This window comes from Myxocyprinus asiaticus, chromosome 31 (assembly GCF_019703515.2).
Source record: "Myxocyprinus asiaticus isolate MX2 ecotype Aquarium Trade chromosome 31, UBuf_Myxa_2, whole genome shotgun sequence".
Lineage (NCBI taxonomy): Eukaryota > Metazoa > Chordata > Actinopteri > Cypriniformes > Catostomidae > Myxocyprinus > Myxocyprinus asiaticus.
In genome coordinates this window covers 37,721,206-37,740,224 of record NC_059374.1, presented here as the reverse complement: position 1 = coordinate 37,740,224, position 19,019 = coordinate 37,721,206, and the positions used below count along the sequence as shown (strand labels likewise).

Below are 19,019 nucleotides of genomic sequence, written 5' to 3'. Positions count from 1 at the left end.
ATGGCAAATGCAAAATAAATGTTTTTTTCTTTACATATACTAAATCCAACATGATGAGGTCATGTGACAACAATGTTGCATACTACTGCTTAAATTGTTTATCGTGGAATTATGCCTACTATTTCACTCTTTTAAAAAAAAAAAAAAATAGTAGGCAGTACACAGCATACGAACATAGCGATTTACTGGTCAATATAGTGCACGACAGTGCCCATCTACTTTTTCAGCCGTTGTTCATGGAAGTATGGAAGTTTCCCATTCATTTTGTTCATAGTAGTTTCACAAAATCCTTCGTAAAAACGTTCTAAGTGATGAACCAAACCTACATACAGCGTGAGACGATTGTAAAGCATTTAATTTGTACATTTGTAAGGTGCTGTCTTCACTAAAGTTTCGCTAGGTGCTTCATTCTTAATCATTTACAATTGTTTTATTGGACCAGCAACACAACTAGGTAACTCCTCCCCTTCCAATACATAAGGCAAGTTGCGAGCACTGAGTGCATGAAGTGTCCAACATCCCACAATCCGTTTTGATGGTTGAAAAAGTGCATCATCCATAGTACACCTCTTTTTGTTGCATTTTCAGTGTTAACATACTACACGCACTACTTACCGTACACTTCAAAATGAAGTGGAATAGTGCAGTGTTGGGGATGCGCCTATATGCAATAATACTCTTTTGCAAGTGTATTATTTCTGATGAAATATCTTGCAGGAGAGTTCTAAAAAAGTGGCAGTCATTGAATCAAAATAGCATCAAAGATAGACAGCTCCAAACATGCCTGGGTGTGTGTGTGTGTGTCCTCAGTCGACAGATAAGGATGTGGGGAGCGGCTGGGTTTTTTGAGTGCTATCATGCCTTGTTTGCTTGTCCGTGACTCTGATATGGTATGGGTCACAAGCTCTTACAAGCACACATGGAATAAATAAACCGTGTGTACCTTTCCCACATCACCCGTATCTGCACCGATTTCAGACGGCTCCTATTTGGAGTATATTGGAATGTAATGAGAGCTCTAGAACAAATCTGGTTGATTTTGTTCAGTACTTTTTAAAGGAATAGTTCACCAAGAAGTTGCATAATTTTTCAAGTCTTCTGAAGCTGTGTGACAGCTTTGTGTGAGAAACAGAATTACATATTTAAACTAATGCATTTTCAAACAAATATAATTTCTATTTTGGGTAAACTGTTCCTTTAAAAGTTTAACAATACTTTATTGTTAGACCATTGTTGTCATCCATCACAATTATATTCCATCCTATAGAGTATGTTTGCTTAACGGAACAAATTCTGAAATATTAAGATATAATTACTTTCCCACGTTCCTTTCAACAGATCACAAATGTCGTCGGTGAAGGTTTTGCCCATTTGCGTGAAGAGTTTTCTTGGTTTATTCATTTTGTAAGAAACAATTAAATTAATCTACATTATTCAGCTGTCAGCTAAAACACACATAGTAATTAATTCAAGTGAGCACTACAATCACTCTATCTGTCAGGTAATTATTCAACATGGCTCTTCTCTTTTCTTTCCGAGAAACATATCAAGAAATTGATTAGGTTTAGAGAAAGAAACAATGACAATCTAATAATTAAATAACTTGCAGACTTGTGGCACATAATTACAACAAGACCCAGACTAGACCAAACGCATGTCTGGTGGTCTTATTTTATTTCCTGTCTCTGAAGAAGCAGATTATTAAAATTTTGACATTCTCAGCTGTCGCTCGTTGTGCGAAGTCACTTGCATTCTCTCTCGTTTTCTCGTCCTGCCTCTCTCTCTACTGATTATGTAGATGTCTGACTTCAAAGAGCTTGCGTATTTGCTAGATAACGGGTTGGCAACCAGTTGACCTTTGGGTTATACAATCACACAGAGAAACGCACAACCTACATAAGTATTGGCTCAGAAGTGGCGCTACACGTTAACCTGTCACACATAATTTTAGTAGCATTACCATCATTTTCATGGGAAATGACAACTTTTGGAAGACACTGACAGAAACAAAATTGAAAACTTATCCTACACACAAAGCCCCTGGTCTTTGAAAAATATAATGTTTGCTTTGTTTTTCTTGCACTTAATGAATAGTTCACCTAAAGTGAAAACTGCCATTTTCTCACTATGATATATCCAAATCCATCTTCACTGGAAAGCTTTCCCTCCGCCATTGCTTTCAGATCTTATTTGTGCTTGTACATATTCAGACTTACACCTTTTTTGGGATTAGGGTTAGCTGTTAGGGTAAGGTCAAGGGTTAAGGATAAGATAAGTAAATGATGACAGGATTTTCAATTTCACAGTACCTGTGACACGGTTTCAAGTAGCAACTTTTGTAAGGGCATGTCAGGTTTACAGGAATTAAGCTAATATTGTTTGAGCAAAAACGGTAGGGGGATGACACTGTGCAGAAGCTAAACACGGCAATGTATCAAATGTCTTACTGACAGAGCCTCTGGCAAAGTCTGACGAGATTGGAGACAGAAAGAGGGAGAGAGAGACAGATTAAAGCAACAACATAAACAGATGCAAATCAGATTTTCAACCACTAAGACTAAATATTGCATGAAACAAGCCTGATAAAATGAGAAACACACTTGCACATATACACAGACACACACAGAAACAGTAGTTCTTTCTCTGCACTTTTTTTGAGAGCACAATCTGTTCTCTATTAGCAAAGGAATGCTATTACACGTGGAACAAGGCAATGCTGAGGAGTACAGTACACTCTATTGGCCTCTAAACAGCACACATACGCAAATGATGTGTATTGTATTGCTGACAGATTTGGGGTGTAAACATTTGCAGACACAGCTCTGAGTCGTTTCTTATAGATAATTTGTACTTTGGAGCTCAGAGTTAATGAGTTCATATCTCAGATCTACTATATGTGATACATTTTAGCCATCAAGCCATCTATATGATAGTGAAATACTTAAAGCTTTAAGCAGATATACACACTTAAATTTACAGTCTTTCTCTTCTGGGAAAACAGATGAAAAATATTGATGACATGTTGCACCACACACAGATTTTTAGCGAATCAAATGCTGACTATAATGAGCATGTCCCTCCCCCTAAAACTGACTAGTAAATAGCAAATTATGATTAATGGCCCATTCAACATAAGCCTTTTTTTCTTCTTTTTTTTTTAAGAGAATGAACCCTTCGATATGTCCTGCCCAAGCTTCCTGTTTCAATAAGAGATTCGCCAATACAGAAGCAAAATCACGGTTACAGTAAGGCAATTACAGTGGAAGTCAATGGGGCCATAAACATTAAAATAGACATCATTTCACAAGTTTTGCCTTTGAGAGTTTATGGCAAAGTTCACATGCAGATGAGCTTTGCGGCAAACTTGTAGCAAATTGTCCATTGTTACCGAATTGCCGATTTTTTTAAAGGTAATATTATCTGTGTAAAGTTAAATACAATATTACAACTTTGTTGTCATGATAAAGAAACCCTGTAATCCCAGTATTGGATATAACTTTAGACAGATAAGGTTAGTAAACAGTTTCATCACACTTAAATCATGTCAACACATTGAGGGGCAGATTCACTAAACAGTTGCGCCACTTTTGCGCCACTTTTTGTGCGTAGTATTTCAGCGCAGATACCTGCATCTTATTCACTAACCACCCACAATCACATTTCGCGGGCGCAATCAGAGCTGAAATTGTGCTGCGTCTTCAATATTTAAATGAAGTCATTGTCTTTCCTTTCCATGCATACACACCTCCTTTCAATGTAAATTAGGCTCATTAAAGATTGCGCTTCATTCACAAAACTCCTTGCAATTTGCCTTGCGCAATTTACATTGCACTATTACCACCAAATGAAAGCACGTTCTCCATGTTTAAGAGATGAAACAGGTGTCTGGATCAAAGTGATGATATTCAGTCCCAGCAGGGTGGGTCAGATACGGTGGTCTGCAGCATCTTTGCCCATATTGCGCTCAGAATCAGATCACAAGATAAGAATCGCGCGTGCAAATTGCGTTCAGCAGCGATTTTGTGGGCGCGTTTGCGCCGTTGCCTGATCTGCATAGTTCCATTAGTCAGGGTACGTACAGATGCTTCAAAGTGAAATTCAAGGACTTTCAAGGACTTTTCAAGCACATTTTTATTTGTTTTCAAGGACTGTGTTTGAGATGTCATTAAACCAAATTCTTTATTTGTTAATTTTATATAAAAATATTTTATTCATTCAATTAATTTATTTTTATAAAACACCACTTATTACAAGTACAACATATCTCAATGTGCATCTTTAACTACACATTCTCACAGTAACAATTCTTGTTTCATTCATGACGAAATTGTGCAGTTGTAGTGTGCTCCCTTAAAATGCACTTTGCTTTCCAACAAAAGTGAATAACTGTGTCCATAAACAGTAGTCCATTTGACTCATGTACTATGTTCCATGTTTTATAAAGTCACACAACAGATTTATGTGAGGAACTGACCCAAATTGCTGTCGTCTTTCTGTACGTGTTTTATCCAAAAATAAATACATTTAACTTATTAAATGATTTAAGCAATGTATGTAACAATTTTCTATAATTCAAGCACTTTTTAAGCACCTCTTGGTAAAAATGGCTATTTTTCCAGGACTTAAATTTAAAAAAGCCAAATTCAAGCACCTTGTAGGAACCCTGTTTAGTGAATCAACCCCTAAACGAGCGCAGTTAGTGCATGCAAGAAAAAAAAAAAAAGAAACGTCGCTTTTAGCGGACGCAATTCATTCTTAGTAAATCTGCCCCATAATGTTTATGTCTTGTGGTTTTACTTTTGAAATTGTGTGTATTTGATCCCATTCACCTCCACTTTAAATGCTTTACTGTAACCGCTTTTTCTATAATGGAAAAGTAACGAGTCTAAAATATATTTTGTGGTAACCAGCAATATGCCGCAAATGCTGTCATCTGAGTTCAACTTGTATTGAACCTGGTTCATTCCTTTAAAATTTTGGGGTGTACTTAGATGCTGTGGTCCAAAGCAACTTGCACGTTAAGAAGGCCACAATTTCTGTGGCAGCATGGTTTTATTGGTAGCCAACGTCCGGGATCATCCTGTCAACTTTGCCAAATCTGTCAACTTTTCTCAGCCCTGCTTTCTATGGAAAGGTGGATCTCGAGTGATAGACAGCAGACAGAGTGTTGTCTAGCTGTCAGACAAATTCCGCCATGACACAACTCTCACACTCACACAAGAAATCTTGATTATAGCAACATACTACAAAGAAGACAAACCTGCAAAGCTTCACCTCAAACACACATACTCACGCACAGCTCATCACCTTTGGCTGTCAGTCTTCAGGACATAGTCCTGAAGTACCAGAAAGCTGCCAGAAAGGTGGAGATCAATAAGACTGGATTCAACATCTCAAATCCCTCTCTGACCTGGAATCGGCCTGTCTCTATGATTAGCTCCAATATACACCCCCTTCTCACACACACACACACACACACAGGCGCATTGGATGCCTCATAAATATTGGAAACATCTGTGGTTCCAGTTGAAAGCCTCCTCCTTCTCTGTAGAGAGTGTGTCATTGTTGAATAATTGATCTTACGCTGTCAGTAATGAAAGAGTATGCTGTTTCTATACTGTGCCTCTGAATAAACTTGATTTGCCTCATCTTGAATTCTATATAACCTCTGCTGTGATGCACTTTTTAATTTTAATCGACACACAAGTGTCATGGTTTTATATTTTCTGCATATTTAAACAATAACTGTTGATTAAATATGAGCTGGTGCCAATTTCAATTCTTATTCCATGGGATGAAATGACCCATATAATACAGTGGGGTTTAAAAGTCAACTTGTGAAAATGCTTCTGTTTGACATTTTTCTAATTTAATACAGTTTCCAGTTCCATTATACATTATATTGTCAGCATGACAATTCGAGTAAAAAGTTTCATTTAAAAATTAACGTGAATTTTGAAATGTATTTGTATTTGGTATGTCCCTCTTTTGCTGAAATTACAGTATGCACTCAAGCTGGCATGGACTCCACAAATTTGTGTAAACCTGATGATCCATATTATCCCAGCATGATTTGAGAATGTGCCAAAGAGCATCTTGTTTGCTTTAAGTAAATCTGACCTTTTGAAGTATGGAGTTGTTGAACCCCACTCTTTCTATATGTAGTGTATATTGCTATAATCTCCTGTAATATGTGTTTCAGGTATGATATTAAATATGATAAGGATGACTATGTGCTGAGGATAAAGAAGGCAGTAGCGGGGGATGAAGGGACATTCACCTGCGTGGCGGAGAACCGAGTGGGCAAAATGGAGGCATCCGCCACCCTCACGGTTAGAGGTCAGTGAATGTCCAAGACAACCATGCACGTTATTTCACTCCTCTTACAGCTTTAAAACTTCACCAGGGGTTCGGTGGCTTTCGGGAGGGTGCCAAACATCAAAATATTCCCAAAAGCATTTCCTTCTAAATGTTTTAAAGCAACTAGTGTAATTGCATAGATCAAATGCTCTTGATTGCATTATTGATAATTGTTTTTAATTGCTTGATTATTATTATTCTGTGCCTTCCATCTGAATCAGAAGCATGTAAAGAATTTGGTTATTTGCCCCCTATTGAGAGAGCTGCTTATCTATGTTTAATTTCTTTTTTTCCTTGAGAAGGAAACAAAACCTAACATTAGTGTGATACAGAGACCCAACAGTGTGTTTGTGCTGATATGGGCTATTTGACTCTATTGTAAGGCTTCCCTTTACTGGAAATCAATAGTGGTGTAATGTATTTTTCCATAGTCTTTGTCTAAAAGAGTGAGATAACCTTCTGACGGGCCGCAAATGAACTCCTGAAGTTTAATTTAGTTGGGGGCTGATCTTGCCCTGACAATTATTCCTTTTTATTATTTACACCCCCTAGAATGGAGGCCACCAACCCCCCTCTACACACACACACACACACACACACACACACACTATCTCTACTCTTCCACCGTGGCTCTGGAGCCCAAACCTGGGAAAGCATTTCACAGTTTACTGGTGCAGACCGACCTCGCAAAGCCCAGCCCGGGTGGGCAAGGTTAATAAAAATGATTTTTTTTTTTTGCTCGCAGTAATCTGCCTCTTTCACCTTCCACCTCTTCTCCATTTCTCTTCTCTCCTCACCACATTAAATCAAACTGCTTAGATGCTCCATGGAGGATTTTAAAACCTCACAGGGGGGTTTCGGTGGCCTTCATAAGGGGGCTGATACTGCCAATGGGGACTGACGTCAATTTTCAGCCCTTTTGAAAGTGGGATTTACAAGCTGGCAGAGTTCAGCCATGAAGGGATGTGTGGTTGATGCAGAGTTGAGGGATTTTAAACAGGCTCGCTTTCAAGAGAGCGAGAGAGAGGAGAGAGAAAATGAAGGAAAGGAGAGGACAGGTCTCCGAGTGTGATTGCTCCGTCTTAATGTCAGTATGGCATCAACCCCCTCGATAGCTGAACTACTGCATACAATATGATGCTTTTCTTTGTCAGATGGTTTCTTTATCTCCTTTTCTCTCTGCACCTCTCTCTTTCTTGCATATTCTGTCAATATTGCCCACAAATTCTGTCTTGCTGGTTCAGCCTCCTTGCAGAGAGCTGTGTATATAGACCTCATGAATGCAGGTGAAACAGATTTCATAGTAGAGTACACAAATTGTATCCTGGACAAGCCCCCAAATTTGATGACCTCTTAAGAAAAGAGATTCCTGTCGAGGAGACATTGGAGGACTGTTGGGTTGTTTTTTCTCAGCAGCCCTCAATACACTGCTGACACATGACAGCAGATATTGTATTACTTGGCCACACAAGTAAAGCATTGCATTTATCCTCTCTTACTTGCATCTCTGCTGTGAAATCTGTCTTTACTACCAACACTGTGCTGAAATGATGTCCAAAAAAAAAGAAACACATTGCCATTGTTCATTCTGAATTTGATTTATTTTGTTCTTACTTTTTTTCCCTTTCACTTTCTTCTTTGTCCGTCCTTTGTGTGTGTGTGTGTGTGTGTGTGTGTGTGTGTGTGTGTGTGTGTGTGTGTGTGTGTGTGTGTGTGTTTCTGTCTTTTGTTCATTTTTTGTGTATTTTTTTTGTTTTTTTGTTCACTCCACCATTGTTATGTATTCAGCTCGCCCTGTTGGTAAGTACCCATCACAGTCAATCTTCCATACTGCATGTTTTCCCTCTGCCCTCTGTACTCCTTCCTCCCTTCCTGCTACACACACACACACACACACACACACACACACACACGCACTGAAGTGGTTCAACTCTTGAACTAACCCAGTAGAGGTTCTTGATTATTCTTCATTACTTCCTTTCCCATGCTTATGTACTTCCTCAGGTAATATTCAGTGTAGTATTGTATACCTTACTAACCTGTGGATGTACTAACTACCTCTTTTAAAGAGCTCTATCTTGATAGTACTGCCCATAACGCTTATTAAATGATTGTGTGTGTGGATGGGTTAGGGTTGGAGTTATGGATGGGAAGTGGGTTTGAGTGTGTTTTGCTCAAAGCTTTGTGACATTCACCAAATCTAATACAGCATTTCCTCCTTAAAAACAAGCACAACCATCTGTAAAGACATACATTTGGAAATTGATAGAGTTAAATAGTCCAAGTTTATATATATATATATATATATCTATCTATATATATATATATATATATATATATATATATATATATATATATATATATATATATATATATATGGTTAGTCAGTCTGTGTTTTTGAATCAAATACTTCAAAACAATGTGTTCCAGCATTCTGAGAGGGTCTTCAATTAGTCATTTCAGTTACTGTTGCTTTTTCCGTCTGAGAGAGAACACATGTGTTTCCTCTTCTCATATGTGTTTGCAAGTGTTTACATACAGCTCTTAGATGTGTGTTTAGTTGTGAAGTCAGGACAGATGTGTTCAGTCATTAATTAAATATGGGATCTGATCAGCCATTCAGCTCTCAGAGAGCTGTATCTGCCCAGCAGACACTTACTAATGAAAAGAGCCCAGTGCTTGGACATAAATTTGCAAGAATACATGAAATGTAATCACAGTTTATTTATGACTAGATTTGTTCTACTCTTTATAATCCTGTATGGAACAAATAGGCTTGGGGCATGAGTGTCTGTACAGGTTTGCCTATACTTATGAGGGCCAAATGTTTGAAAATGTTCTCACAAATATAGGGAGTCATGTTGAGAACCGACTTGATTGAACACAAGTAGTCCTCACTGTTTGAAAGGCTTATAAATTGACTAAATCATGTTTTGCATGAGATCTAATAATGTCAGCAGGTTTGTGTGAGGGTCAGTTTGGGGAGAAGGGTAGGTTATTGTTAATATAATTATCTTAGTGTGAAAACTATTGCATCTATAAGAAGTCCTCACTAATATAGCCTCTAAGGTCTGTGTGTTTGTGTATGTGCGTGTGTTCCACCCTTCCCCACAAAGTCAGCCAAAGCTTTAACACTCAACTGTGTGCGTCCAAGTCATTAAACAGTCACTTTGAGTGAGTGGCATCAGTAAATGGCCATCTTTCATGCCCAGTGCGAAAAGCTGGTCCAAACTATGATTTAAAACCTTAGTGTGACGCCCAAACTCACAGAAGTGCAACACCACCACACACCCAGATTGGGAAGCCTGTAAATCTTCCACCATCTGTAACTTGCTTGAATGTGTCAGCTTTAGTCAAGTACTGCCTCACAAAAGGGGATAAGTCACATAAATCACAAACACTTGCAGACTTCCCTTGTCCATAGTTGCCAGCTGTATCAACAGTACCGGGGCTCATTTAGGGATCAAAATAGAGGGGAGAGTGTTTTGTTTTTTTGCAGTCAGACCCCTTTCTTCTGTTGATAGGCATACTATGAGTAATGGTTCCCCCACTAAAAGAACTGAACTGCTTGGAGTCCTGCATCTAGATTTATTGTTGTGGCTGCCAGTTTAAAACTAACACAACAACAAAATGCTCAATTTTCTTGATGGTTGTTTTTTTTGGTCCAAGATCTTGACATATTTTGAACCTCATGACTAATAATATAATATTTTTTACAGTAATACCTACTGTGTTTGCCTTTTTGGATGAAATGATTGATTATAGAGTCATAGTCCAGAGATGCTGGCAGAAGCAAATCTATCTCTTTTTAGATCAGTTTAAAAAAACAAAAAACAATTCAATATAAAGACCATTGTGACATCCTTGAAACCCAAATGTAAATGCTCTAGTGAGTGCTACTGCTCTGCAGTAGCATTTTATCTTCTCACAACCTCCTCCTGCCATTTGTTGCCTTTGAAGACATAGATATACCAACTTTTTTTTGACTGTTGGTGCCCTAACCTTCTCATTAAGGAGAAAGTAGTGGTGACTCAATGTTAAGGGTAAAATTTGGATCTGTCTTCATGAATTTTGATGTCATTTTAAGGTCAGGTTAGACAGGGTAAACAGGGAAGGTGGTACTTTTAATTGGTTTATTTGAATTTGCTCTGCAGGAATGTTGGCTAGGTTTCTGTGCTGGGTGACTTGAGATGTTAAAATACTTGGCTAAGTGTGACGCATAAAGTGATAGGAAACTCTCAATCTGTGAGAACTTGACCGGAGTTGGCACTTAGAAAAGAGAATGACTTCCATTTGAATATAAACAGCAAGTTCAATGTTTTCCAAGCTTGTTCAGCTTGTGGCCTTTGCTTGCCTTTTACAGTTTGCATAGTCATTGATGGAAAGGTTCAGTTTGGGAGTATAAGCTGCTTTGTGTTCTTTGAATACAGTTGCCCATTTAAAGGTTAAGTTCACCCAAAAGTGAAAATTATGTCATCATTTACACCAGATAATAGTTTCCACCCATGTTCAAGGTGTGGCATCCTCATATATTATAACTTCTTCTTTGTGTGTCCTAACCGGAATGACCCACCCTTCCCTCTGGTGTTGTGACCGCAGTACAGCCATGCCTGAAAGCTGCCCGTCATTCATTCGGTACTGCCCACCATGGCCCCACCTGGATGAATGGCTTCCTGTTGCTGTCCTTGCTGTTTGTGGTCTAAGCAAACAGATAAACCAAGAGATCAAATTCTGTTGTAAACGGACTGATGCATGGAAGCTCTGTCTCAGTGACCTTGGCAGCCAATGCCTGTGGATGCCTGACATTCCCAATGACTGCCAGTGATAACGTGTGTGTGTCAGTCTGTTTGTTTGCATCTGAGGGTGTGTTGCTGTGGTGGTGTAACGTTTATTTATTTTGTCGGTTCTTGACTCAGCCGCACCGCAGTTCGTGATCAGGCCGCGAGACCAGATTGTGGCGCAGGGACGCACCGCCACTTTCCCCTGTGAGACCAAAGGGAACCCACAGCCAGCAGTCTTCTGGCAGAAAGAGGGCAGCCAGGTAAAATGCATCACACATTACAGTAGGAGTGAGCGAAATACAGTTTAAATTGATATACCGGTTGTTTAAAATTATGTTCCGGTAGAAATGTGTCCAATGGTAGAAATGTTAAAGTATCTGAATAAAGTACTGAGTAAATGACCTCATTTGTCAACTGTGCATTTATATCTGCTATATAGTCACCAAAAAAGTTTCCAGTATCCAGTGGAAGGCTAAATCAAAAACAAATACTGTATGTGATAGAGGGGTTTTCTTCCAAGTCAAAGCAAGCGCTAATGTGTTGAACTACAAATAGAGATGCCTAATTTTTATATATATATATATATATATATATATAGTTATTGACCGATAATCAACCAGAATATAGTTTTTACAACAAACAAACACTATTACAGTTGCTCATACTTAGGGTTTGGGCTTAGACTGTCCCAGAACCTGCTCCAAACTCTTGCTTACTTTTGGTGGGAATAAACCTACAAATGGCTTACTTATACGTAGTTGTCTCTGTATATTAAGCTAAGGCATGCAGATGTGTTTTAACATTGAGAAAATGACAAACTTCACCTTTAAGTAAGATATGAAGGTATTTGTTAAAAGGCAAAATTAAAGCAGTTATTGAGTCATTAGGGCTGAGAGAAGCCTCTCAGTCACACTTGATGATAATGGACCCAGCATCTATCATTTGTGAGAGGCTAATTAAAAAAAAAAGAAAGAAAGAAAGAAAGAAAAAAACATAATTTGGAGCATAATTTGGAGTATTAAAGTCATTATGTGTAATTGAATATGGCTAATGCCTTTTGTTTTATTGTCGGTCACCTATGAGGACTCAGAGTTGAAAAGCAAAAGAGAGAAAATTAAAGGATGGGTGGATAGATCTCCAGGATATAAAACCTGAGGTGGATGTGAGGCCCCATCGATGACGGCCATTAATGAACCCCGCTCGTTATCTCCCATAATTAGGAAGCGTCTAAACCGACTACTGCTGGTGAATTAGCTTTGAACCACCTGACTGCCTCCCCTTTCCAACAGATTTAATTTCAAACACAGCAGCCATGTAAGAGAAAGTGAGTAAACAATGCACCCCAGTTCAATTATGGGAGTTATTTAGACACAATAGATACTCGCAGTATGGTATATACACACTTAGAGTTAGCTTAACTGTTAGCAAGAGTTCTTTCTCTAGTGAGCCATTGTGTCAAACAATTTTAAATATTATAGTAGAGCCATCGTAATTCCTTTTGGAAATTGTTGAAAATACATTGATCATTTCCTTTTTCTTGTACAAGAATGTCTTCCCTAGAGTGTTTCTATTCAGAGAGATAACAGCTTGGCCCAAACAATTCTAAAACTGCAGGTTCCAGGTAGAAAATTTCCCCTAAAATGCTTTTCCTTTGTCTTCTTTGTCTTTCCTTCTTTTGTGTAGAACCTCCTGTTTCCAAATCAGCTGCAGCAACCCAACAGTCGATTCTCTGTGTCGCCCAGCGGAGATCTCACCATCACCGCAATCCAGCGGGCTGATGCAGGGTATTATATCTGCCAGGCCCTGACAGTCGCAGGTAGCATCCTGGCCAAAGCCCAGCTTGAAGTCACAGACGGTAAGCACTGGGGCGGACTAGAGCACAACCGGGCTTCGGGAATGTGGAAGTTGTTCTTGGCTAGCCAATGTTTCTTTTTTGCTTTTTGGTTTATAGTTACAGGACTGTTTTGTTGTTTGTTTTTCTTATTTATATCTAGTTTTATGATGCATTTCATACAATTTATTTCAGCTCCATCTTTAAAAGATCTTCCTGCAGCCACAAATGGTATTTTCCAGGAAGGAAAAAAAAAAACATTTAAACTTGAAAAATTTTGCAAAATGGCACCCACATTCCCCCACACATGGTTATTTGATAATATTATTTTCCAAAAATTAGTATTTTGTTGTATTTTATCTATATTTTATCTTTTTATAAATTTGGAGGCAAAAGACCATTTTTGTGTGTAATATGAGCCAGTTGGTGACATGAAGTAAGTCTGTGTAACTCAGTGTTTATATTCAACAGCACTCCATGATCGCTCGTATTACTACTACACCGCTAAAGCTAGGAAATAATTTTAAATGGCTTTAAACTAACAACTTTTTATATATTATTAATATAATTATTTATTCATTATTCATTAATCTTCTGTTTTGTTTTTACTTTTTCCTGATATCGTGATATGCATTTTTATAAGTACATTTTAATTCCTTCTAATAGATCTCGCTGCTTTCTGCCAATATATATATATATATATATATATATATATAGAAAGACAGACAGACAGACAGATAGATAGATAGATAGATTACTTTTTTCTCCCCTTTTTCTCCCAAATTTGAATGCCCAATTCCCAATGCGCACTAAGTCCTTTTGGTGGCGTAGTCTGCATCACTCAGTGTTTATATTCAACAGCACTCCATGATCGCTCGTATTACTACTAAACTGCTAAATCTAGGAAATAACTTTAAACAGCTTTAAACTAACAACTTCAGCATTAAGGCTCATCACAGCTGAGAGACACAACAGACTGATTAATTATACAAACTCAAGGTGCTTACCTCTTACCAGAGTTTTTACATTGGAGAGGACAAAATGGTGGAGGGCATTGCGGTTTCTATTGTGAAAGACTCTTGTGCACCGGTTACCGCAAAATAGCGAGGAACACCCACGCTTGGACGGCTATTTTTCAAATAGGATGAATTTCACCAAAATGACATTATCTTCAGAAAGCTGACTAACAGACTACAGCATCATCAACAGGTGATCGCACACGCTCCATCTCTCTCTCTCTTTCTCTCTCTCTCTCTCTCTGTCACACACACACACACACACACACACACACATCCTTGTTTCTCCAATAACATTTTAGAAACAGCCCAAGCTTAGATACTAGTAGTTCTGAAGTGATGCTTTTGAGAGGCTTGGACGCATCATTTGGTTTGAACGAGCAACAGCAGATTCTGATCCGTCACGTAAGAAAGTAGTTCCATGCACAAATGCGTTTTTTATGACCGTACTCAGTTTAACCTATTTTTTAAAATTTATTTACTTGTTCATTGAACTGTTGTATGTAAGCAGTATCACACTCGCAATTGTGCTATATAGCCCTAAATCAGCACTGCTGTGATTACCTACACCACTTGGCCTGCGGCCGAATCACAGCAGTGCTGATGTAGGCCATGTTTTGCTGTTTCGGAAGGTAATTGGTATTTTATTTCACCAAAGTGGCATTCAACTGATCACAAAGTATAGTCAGGACATTAATGATGTAAAAAAACAGTGCCAACACTATTTGAAAAAAGTCATTTTTGATCAAATCTAGACAGGCCCCATTTCCAGCAGCCATCACTCCAACACCTTATCCTTGAGTAATTATGCTAAATTGCTAATTTGGTACTAGAAAATCACTTACCATTATATCAAACACAGTTTAAAGTTATTTGGTTCATCAAATAAAGGTTAACATTGTCTTTGTGTTTGTTTTTGAGTTGCCACAGTATGCAATAGACTGGCATGTCTTAAGGTCAATATTAGGTCAAAAATGGCAAAAAAGATACAGCTTTCTCTAGAAACTTGTCAGTCAGTCATTGTTTGAGGAATGAAGGCTACACAATGCTTGAAATTGCCAAAAAAAAAAAAAAAAACCCTGAAGATTTCATACAAAGGTGTACACTACAGTCTTCAAAGACAAAGGACAACTGGCTCTAACAAAGACAGAAAGAGATGAGGAAGGCCAGATGTACAAAAAAACAAGAGGATAAGTACATCAGAGTCTCTAGTTTGAGAAATAGACACCTCACATGTCCTCAGCTGACAGCTTCATTGAATTTTACCCACTCAACACCAGTTTCATGTACAACAGTAAAGAGAAGACTCAGGGGTGCAGGCCTTATGGGAAGAATTGCAAAGAAAAAGCCACTTTTGAAACAGAAAAACAAAAAGAAAATGTTAGAGTGGGCAAAGAAACACAGACATTGGACAACAGATAACTGGAAAAGAGTGTTATGGATCTTAACCCATTGAGCTTTTGTGGGATCAGCTAGACTGTAAGGTGCGTGAGAAGTGCCCGACAAGACAGCCACATCTATGGCAAGTGCTACATGAAGCGTGGGGTGAAATGTAACTTGAATATCTGGACAAACTGACAGCTAGAATGCCAAGGATCTGCAAAGCTGTCATTGCCACACGTGGAGGATTATTTGATGAGAACTCTTTGAAGTAGTTTAAGAAGTTCTGATTTATTTTTATTTATTTTTTTCAAATTGTAATAGTAATTTTTCACATTATTAATGTCCTGACTATACATTGTGATCAGTTGAATGCCACTTTGGTGAATAAAAGTACCAATTTCTTTCCATAAGAGCAAAATCTGTACATTACTCCAAACTTTTGGCTACCAGTGTGTGTGTGTGTGTATGTGTATATATATATATATATATATATATATATATATATATATATATATATATATATATACAGTATAATATTTTTTGCTAATCATTTCCCCAAATATTTTTGTATTATATAGTCATTTTCCAAAACCATCCTGATTATTTATTATTAAAATTATCATTTTACATTATTTTAAAGATTATTTAACTGACAGAAAAAGCCTATTTTATTATTTCACATCTCTCTCTGTCTCTCTCTTCCCACCCTCCCTTCCAGCTCTCTTTCATTTTCTGTCATTCAAAAGTCAGCCTACACTTTTCATACCCCACACAAACGAAGGCCTCGATTCCCCAACACAAAAGATAAATGAAAGATAAATGTCATAAGAAAACTACTTCTGTTGCCTTTGGATCCACATTAAGAGCTGAATTGGAATCTGGCCTTGAGCTCTCTCCACACTGCATTGATTCAGCCGCGCTGTGTGCAATGAATAGCAAGCCTGATGACCCTGAATTCTGCTCGCATTTAAATATTACAGGAGCACATCTCTGTGAACTTCTTTTGACAGGAGGAAAACTTCATTTCTGCTTGAAGAGGGAGTGAAAACAGGCGTCCTTGAAAATTTCACATACTGATGATGGAAAAATGTCTTTGGCAACAATAGCGAGTTGAGGGTTGTATATATAAATATATATATATATATATATATATATATATATATATATATATATATATATATATACATATATGTGTGTTTTTTTGTTTTTTTTAACAAGAAAGTAGTAAAAAGTCACTTTGTATGAACTTTCAAACTATATCTTCAGTCTAAAGGGTGACAGCTGCTGTGGTTGACTGCAAAATATACAAATTATGAAATCTCACCTTCAGCATTTGACCTAAACTCTAGCAGACGTTTTCCACAAATAGGGTGCACTTTGGTGTTCCATTACCGTTCCACAAATCCCAAGTTGTTTTTTATTTTTTTATTTTTTTTTAGAACTATTAGATATGTTCTGATAAAGAATATAAATTTTGTTATTATTATTTTTTAATTCTGACACCTAAGAAGTAATATCATTTGGACCCTTTGGCGGAAATACAAGTGAATAATCTTTTACATTCGTCATGCTTAGCCATTCTTTTTCCAAAGTTATTGTAAAAAAACAAAATCAAACAAACAATGTATTATTTAATTTATGGTAAATATAAGTTTATCAATAGCAACAAACCAGCATTTGGTTACAAACTATCTTGTTCTTAAATAATGATTGCTAAATCTAAAACCTTTTGAAATCTTTTTATTATTATTATTATTATTATTATTATTATTATTATTATTATTTTTTTTTTTTTTTTTTTTTGTATACATTTTGTCTCTTTTAATGTTTATTGCTAAAATTACAGATCAGGGTTTTTAACTGTATAAAATTCTGTATAAAAGGTGAATTTTCTCATAAATTGAATAGAAAAAAATAAAACAGCTTCCTGAGGTTGATGATCAACATTTTCTGAAGGTTAAGCACCCCCTTTCACTGACCATCTGTTGAAAAAGAAAAAAATTGACTTTTCTTAGGTGTTATTTTCTACTTTGTTCATGGAACGTGCCAGCAAAGAGCTCTGGCTCATAATGGAGCATTTGAGAGATGTTTTGGAGGATGACAGGAAGTGATGAGAAGGAGGAGGTCACGGCCACACCTGCACTGCAGGAAGAGTGTGATTTAGTGGCTGTTGAGGTGGCAAAGGCTCTGGACAGGTTCAAGGAGATATTTGATGAAAAATATCTGGTGCCAGACGGCATCAAGGCCTTCATGCTGTCCACAACTCACCTCTCAGCTGAACAGCACTCCACGTCGGTCTGACACACACACAAACACACACACACACGTTGGTGCGGCTATCCTTATGAGGATTCTCCATAGACATAAAGATTTTTATACTGTACAAACTATAGATTCTATCCCCTAAACCTAACCCTACCCCTAATCCTAACCCTCACAAAACACTTTCTGCATTTGTATGTTTTTTAAGCAATTTGAATTATGGGGACACTAGAAATTTCCTCATAAACCACATTTATAGCATAATATCCTTGTAATTACCAGTTTATAACCTAAAAAAAAAGGTCCTTGTAAACCACCCAAACCCGCCCACACACACACACACACACACTCACACACAATACCAACTAGTCTCAGCGGACACTCAGGGTATATCAACCAAATCTGAAATGTCATACTGTACACTTAAAATATTTTTTTTTGTTTGGTTACATTAATAAATAAGCAGTCTGGCAGACGCTTTTATCCAAAGTGATTTTACAGTACACTTATTACAGGTTCAATGCACCTGGAGTAAACTGAGGTTAAGTGTTTCACTCTAGGGCGCAATGTTGATAGACCCTTGCAGGTTTCAAACAACCTTTCAATTAATAGCCTTTTCAGTTGAAAAGTAAGAGGGATTTGTGATGTCAGACAAAAGTGAAAATCGGCAGAGAAATTTCTTAAATTACTTAAAATGATGTGCACCAATGAATCATACACAATTAGACCGGAAACATACATCAAGAAAGTCAGTAGGGTCAGTTTTGATTTCATGTTGATTTTAAAGTACACCACTCCATGGCAGAATATGAACATTAGTTGAGAACATTAGTTTCTTTATCAGAACTGGCCTTTTCATAACTGTTTTCTGTAAGTTTGTTGGGAAGCCAATGAGAACTCTCTGAAATATCTGCCATATCAGTGTATACAATTGGCATAGAGGAGATCTGGCCGATTTGAAAGAACTTCAGCCCATTCAAGTTGAAACGCAACATAGTTCAATATAGTTCAAGACTAAAAGACTCATTCCACCCAGAGGATGCAGTTTTAATCCAGATACAGCCATTATGCTTCATCAGACTCGATCAGTCTGCACATGCATCTCTGGGGCTTACACTGGCCTGATGGATATGCAGGCAAAGCACTCTGGGGTTTAACCTCGGCGCGGGGTAATCCTCGTTGATGAATTAGGATGGCAACTCTTCATCCCTGAACTTAAATGAGGCATTCTGATGGAGATTTGTACAGTATAAATACCATACTTTATACAGAGCGAGACAAATACTAATGCACAGCAGAAAAAGAGGCATGGAAGACACTTTGTTTAAAGCTGTATTTAAGGGTTAGAGGTGCAGTCTGTAATTATAACCAGCAGGCTTTTTCTCA

The 19,019-nt window shown here is 37.6% G+C and overlaps 1 protein-coding gene across 4 annotated transcripts in view; it reads left to right on the top strand.

Moving 5' to 3' along the window:
- Positions 1-19,019, top strand: part of LOC127422660 (roundabout homolog 2-like) — a 658,906-nt gene that overhangs the window by 560,275 nt on the left and 79,612 nt on the right. For 3 of the 4 annotated variants that reach the window (XM_051666431.1, XM_051666430.1, XM_051666429.1), the window contains exons 7-9: positions 6,203-6,339; positions 11,277-11,401; positions 12,825-12,996. In XM_051666431.1, coding sequence (XP_051522391.1) covers positions 6,203-6,339; positions 11,277-11,401; positions 12,825-12,996 — 434 coding nt within the window. Of the gene's footprint in view, positions 1-6,202; positions 6,340-8,148; positions 8,161-11,276; positions 11,402-12,824; positions 12,997-19,019 lie in introns of all 4 variants that reach the window. The other variant, XM_051666428.1, reaches the window with a different exon arrangement.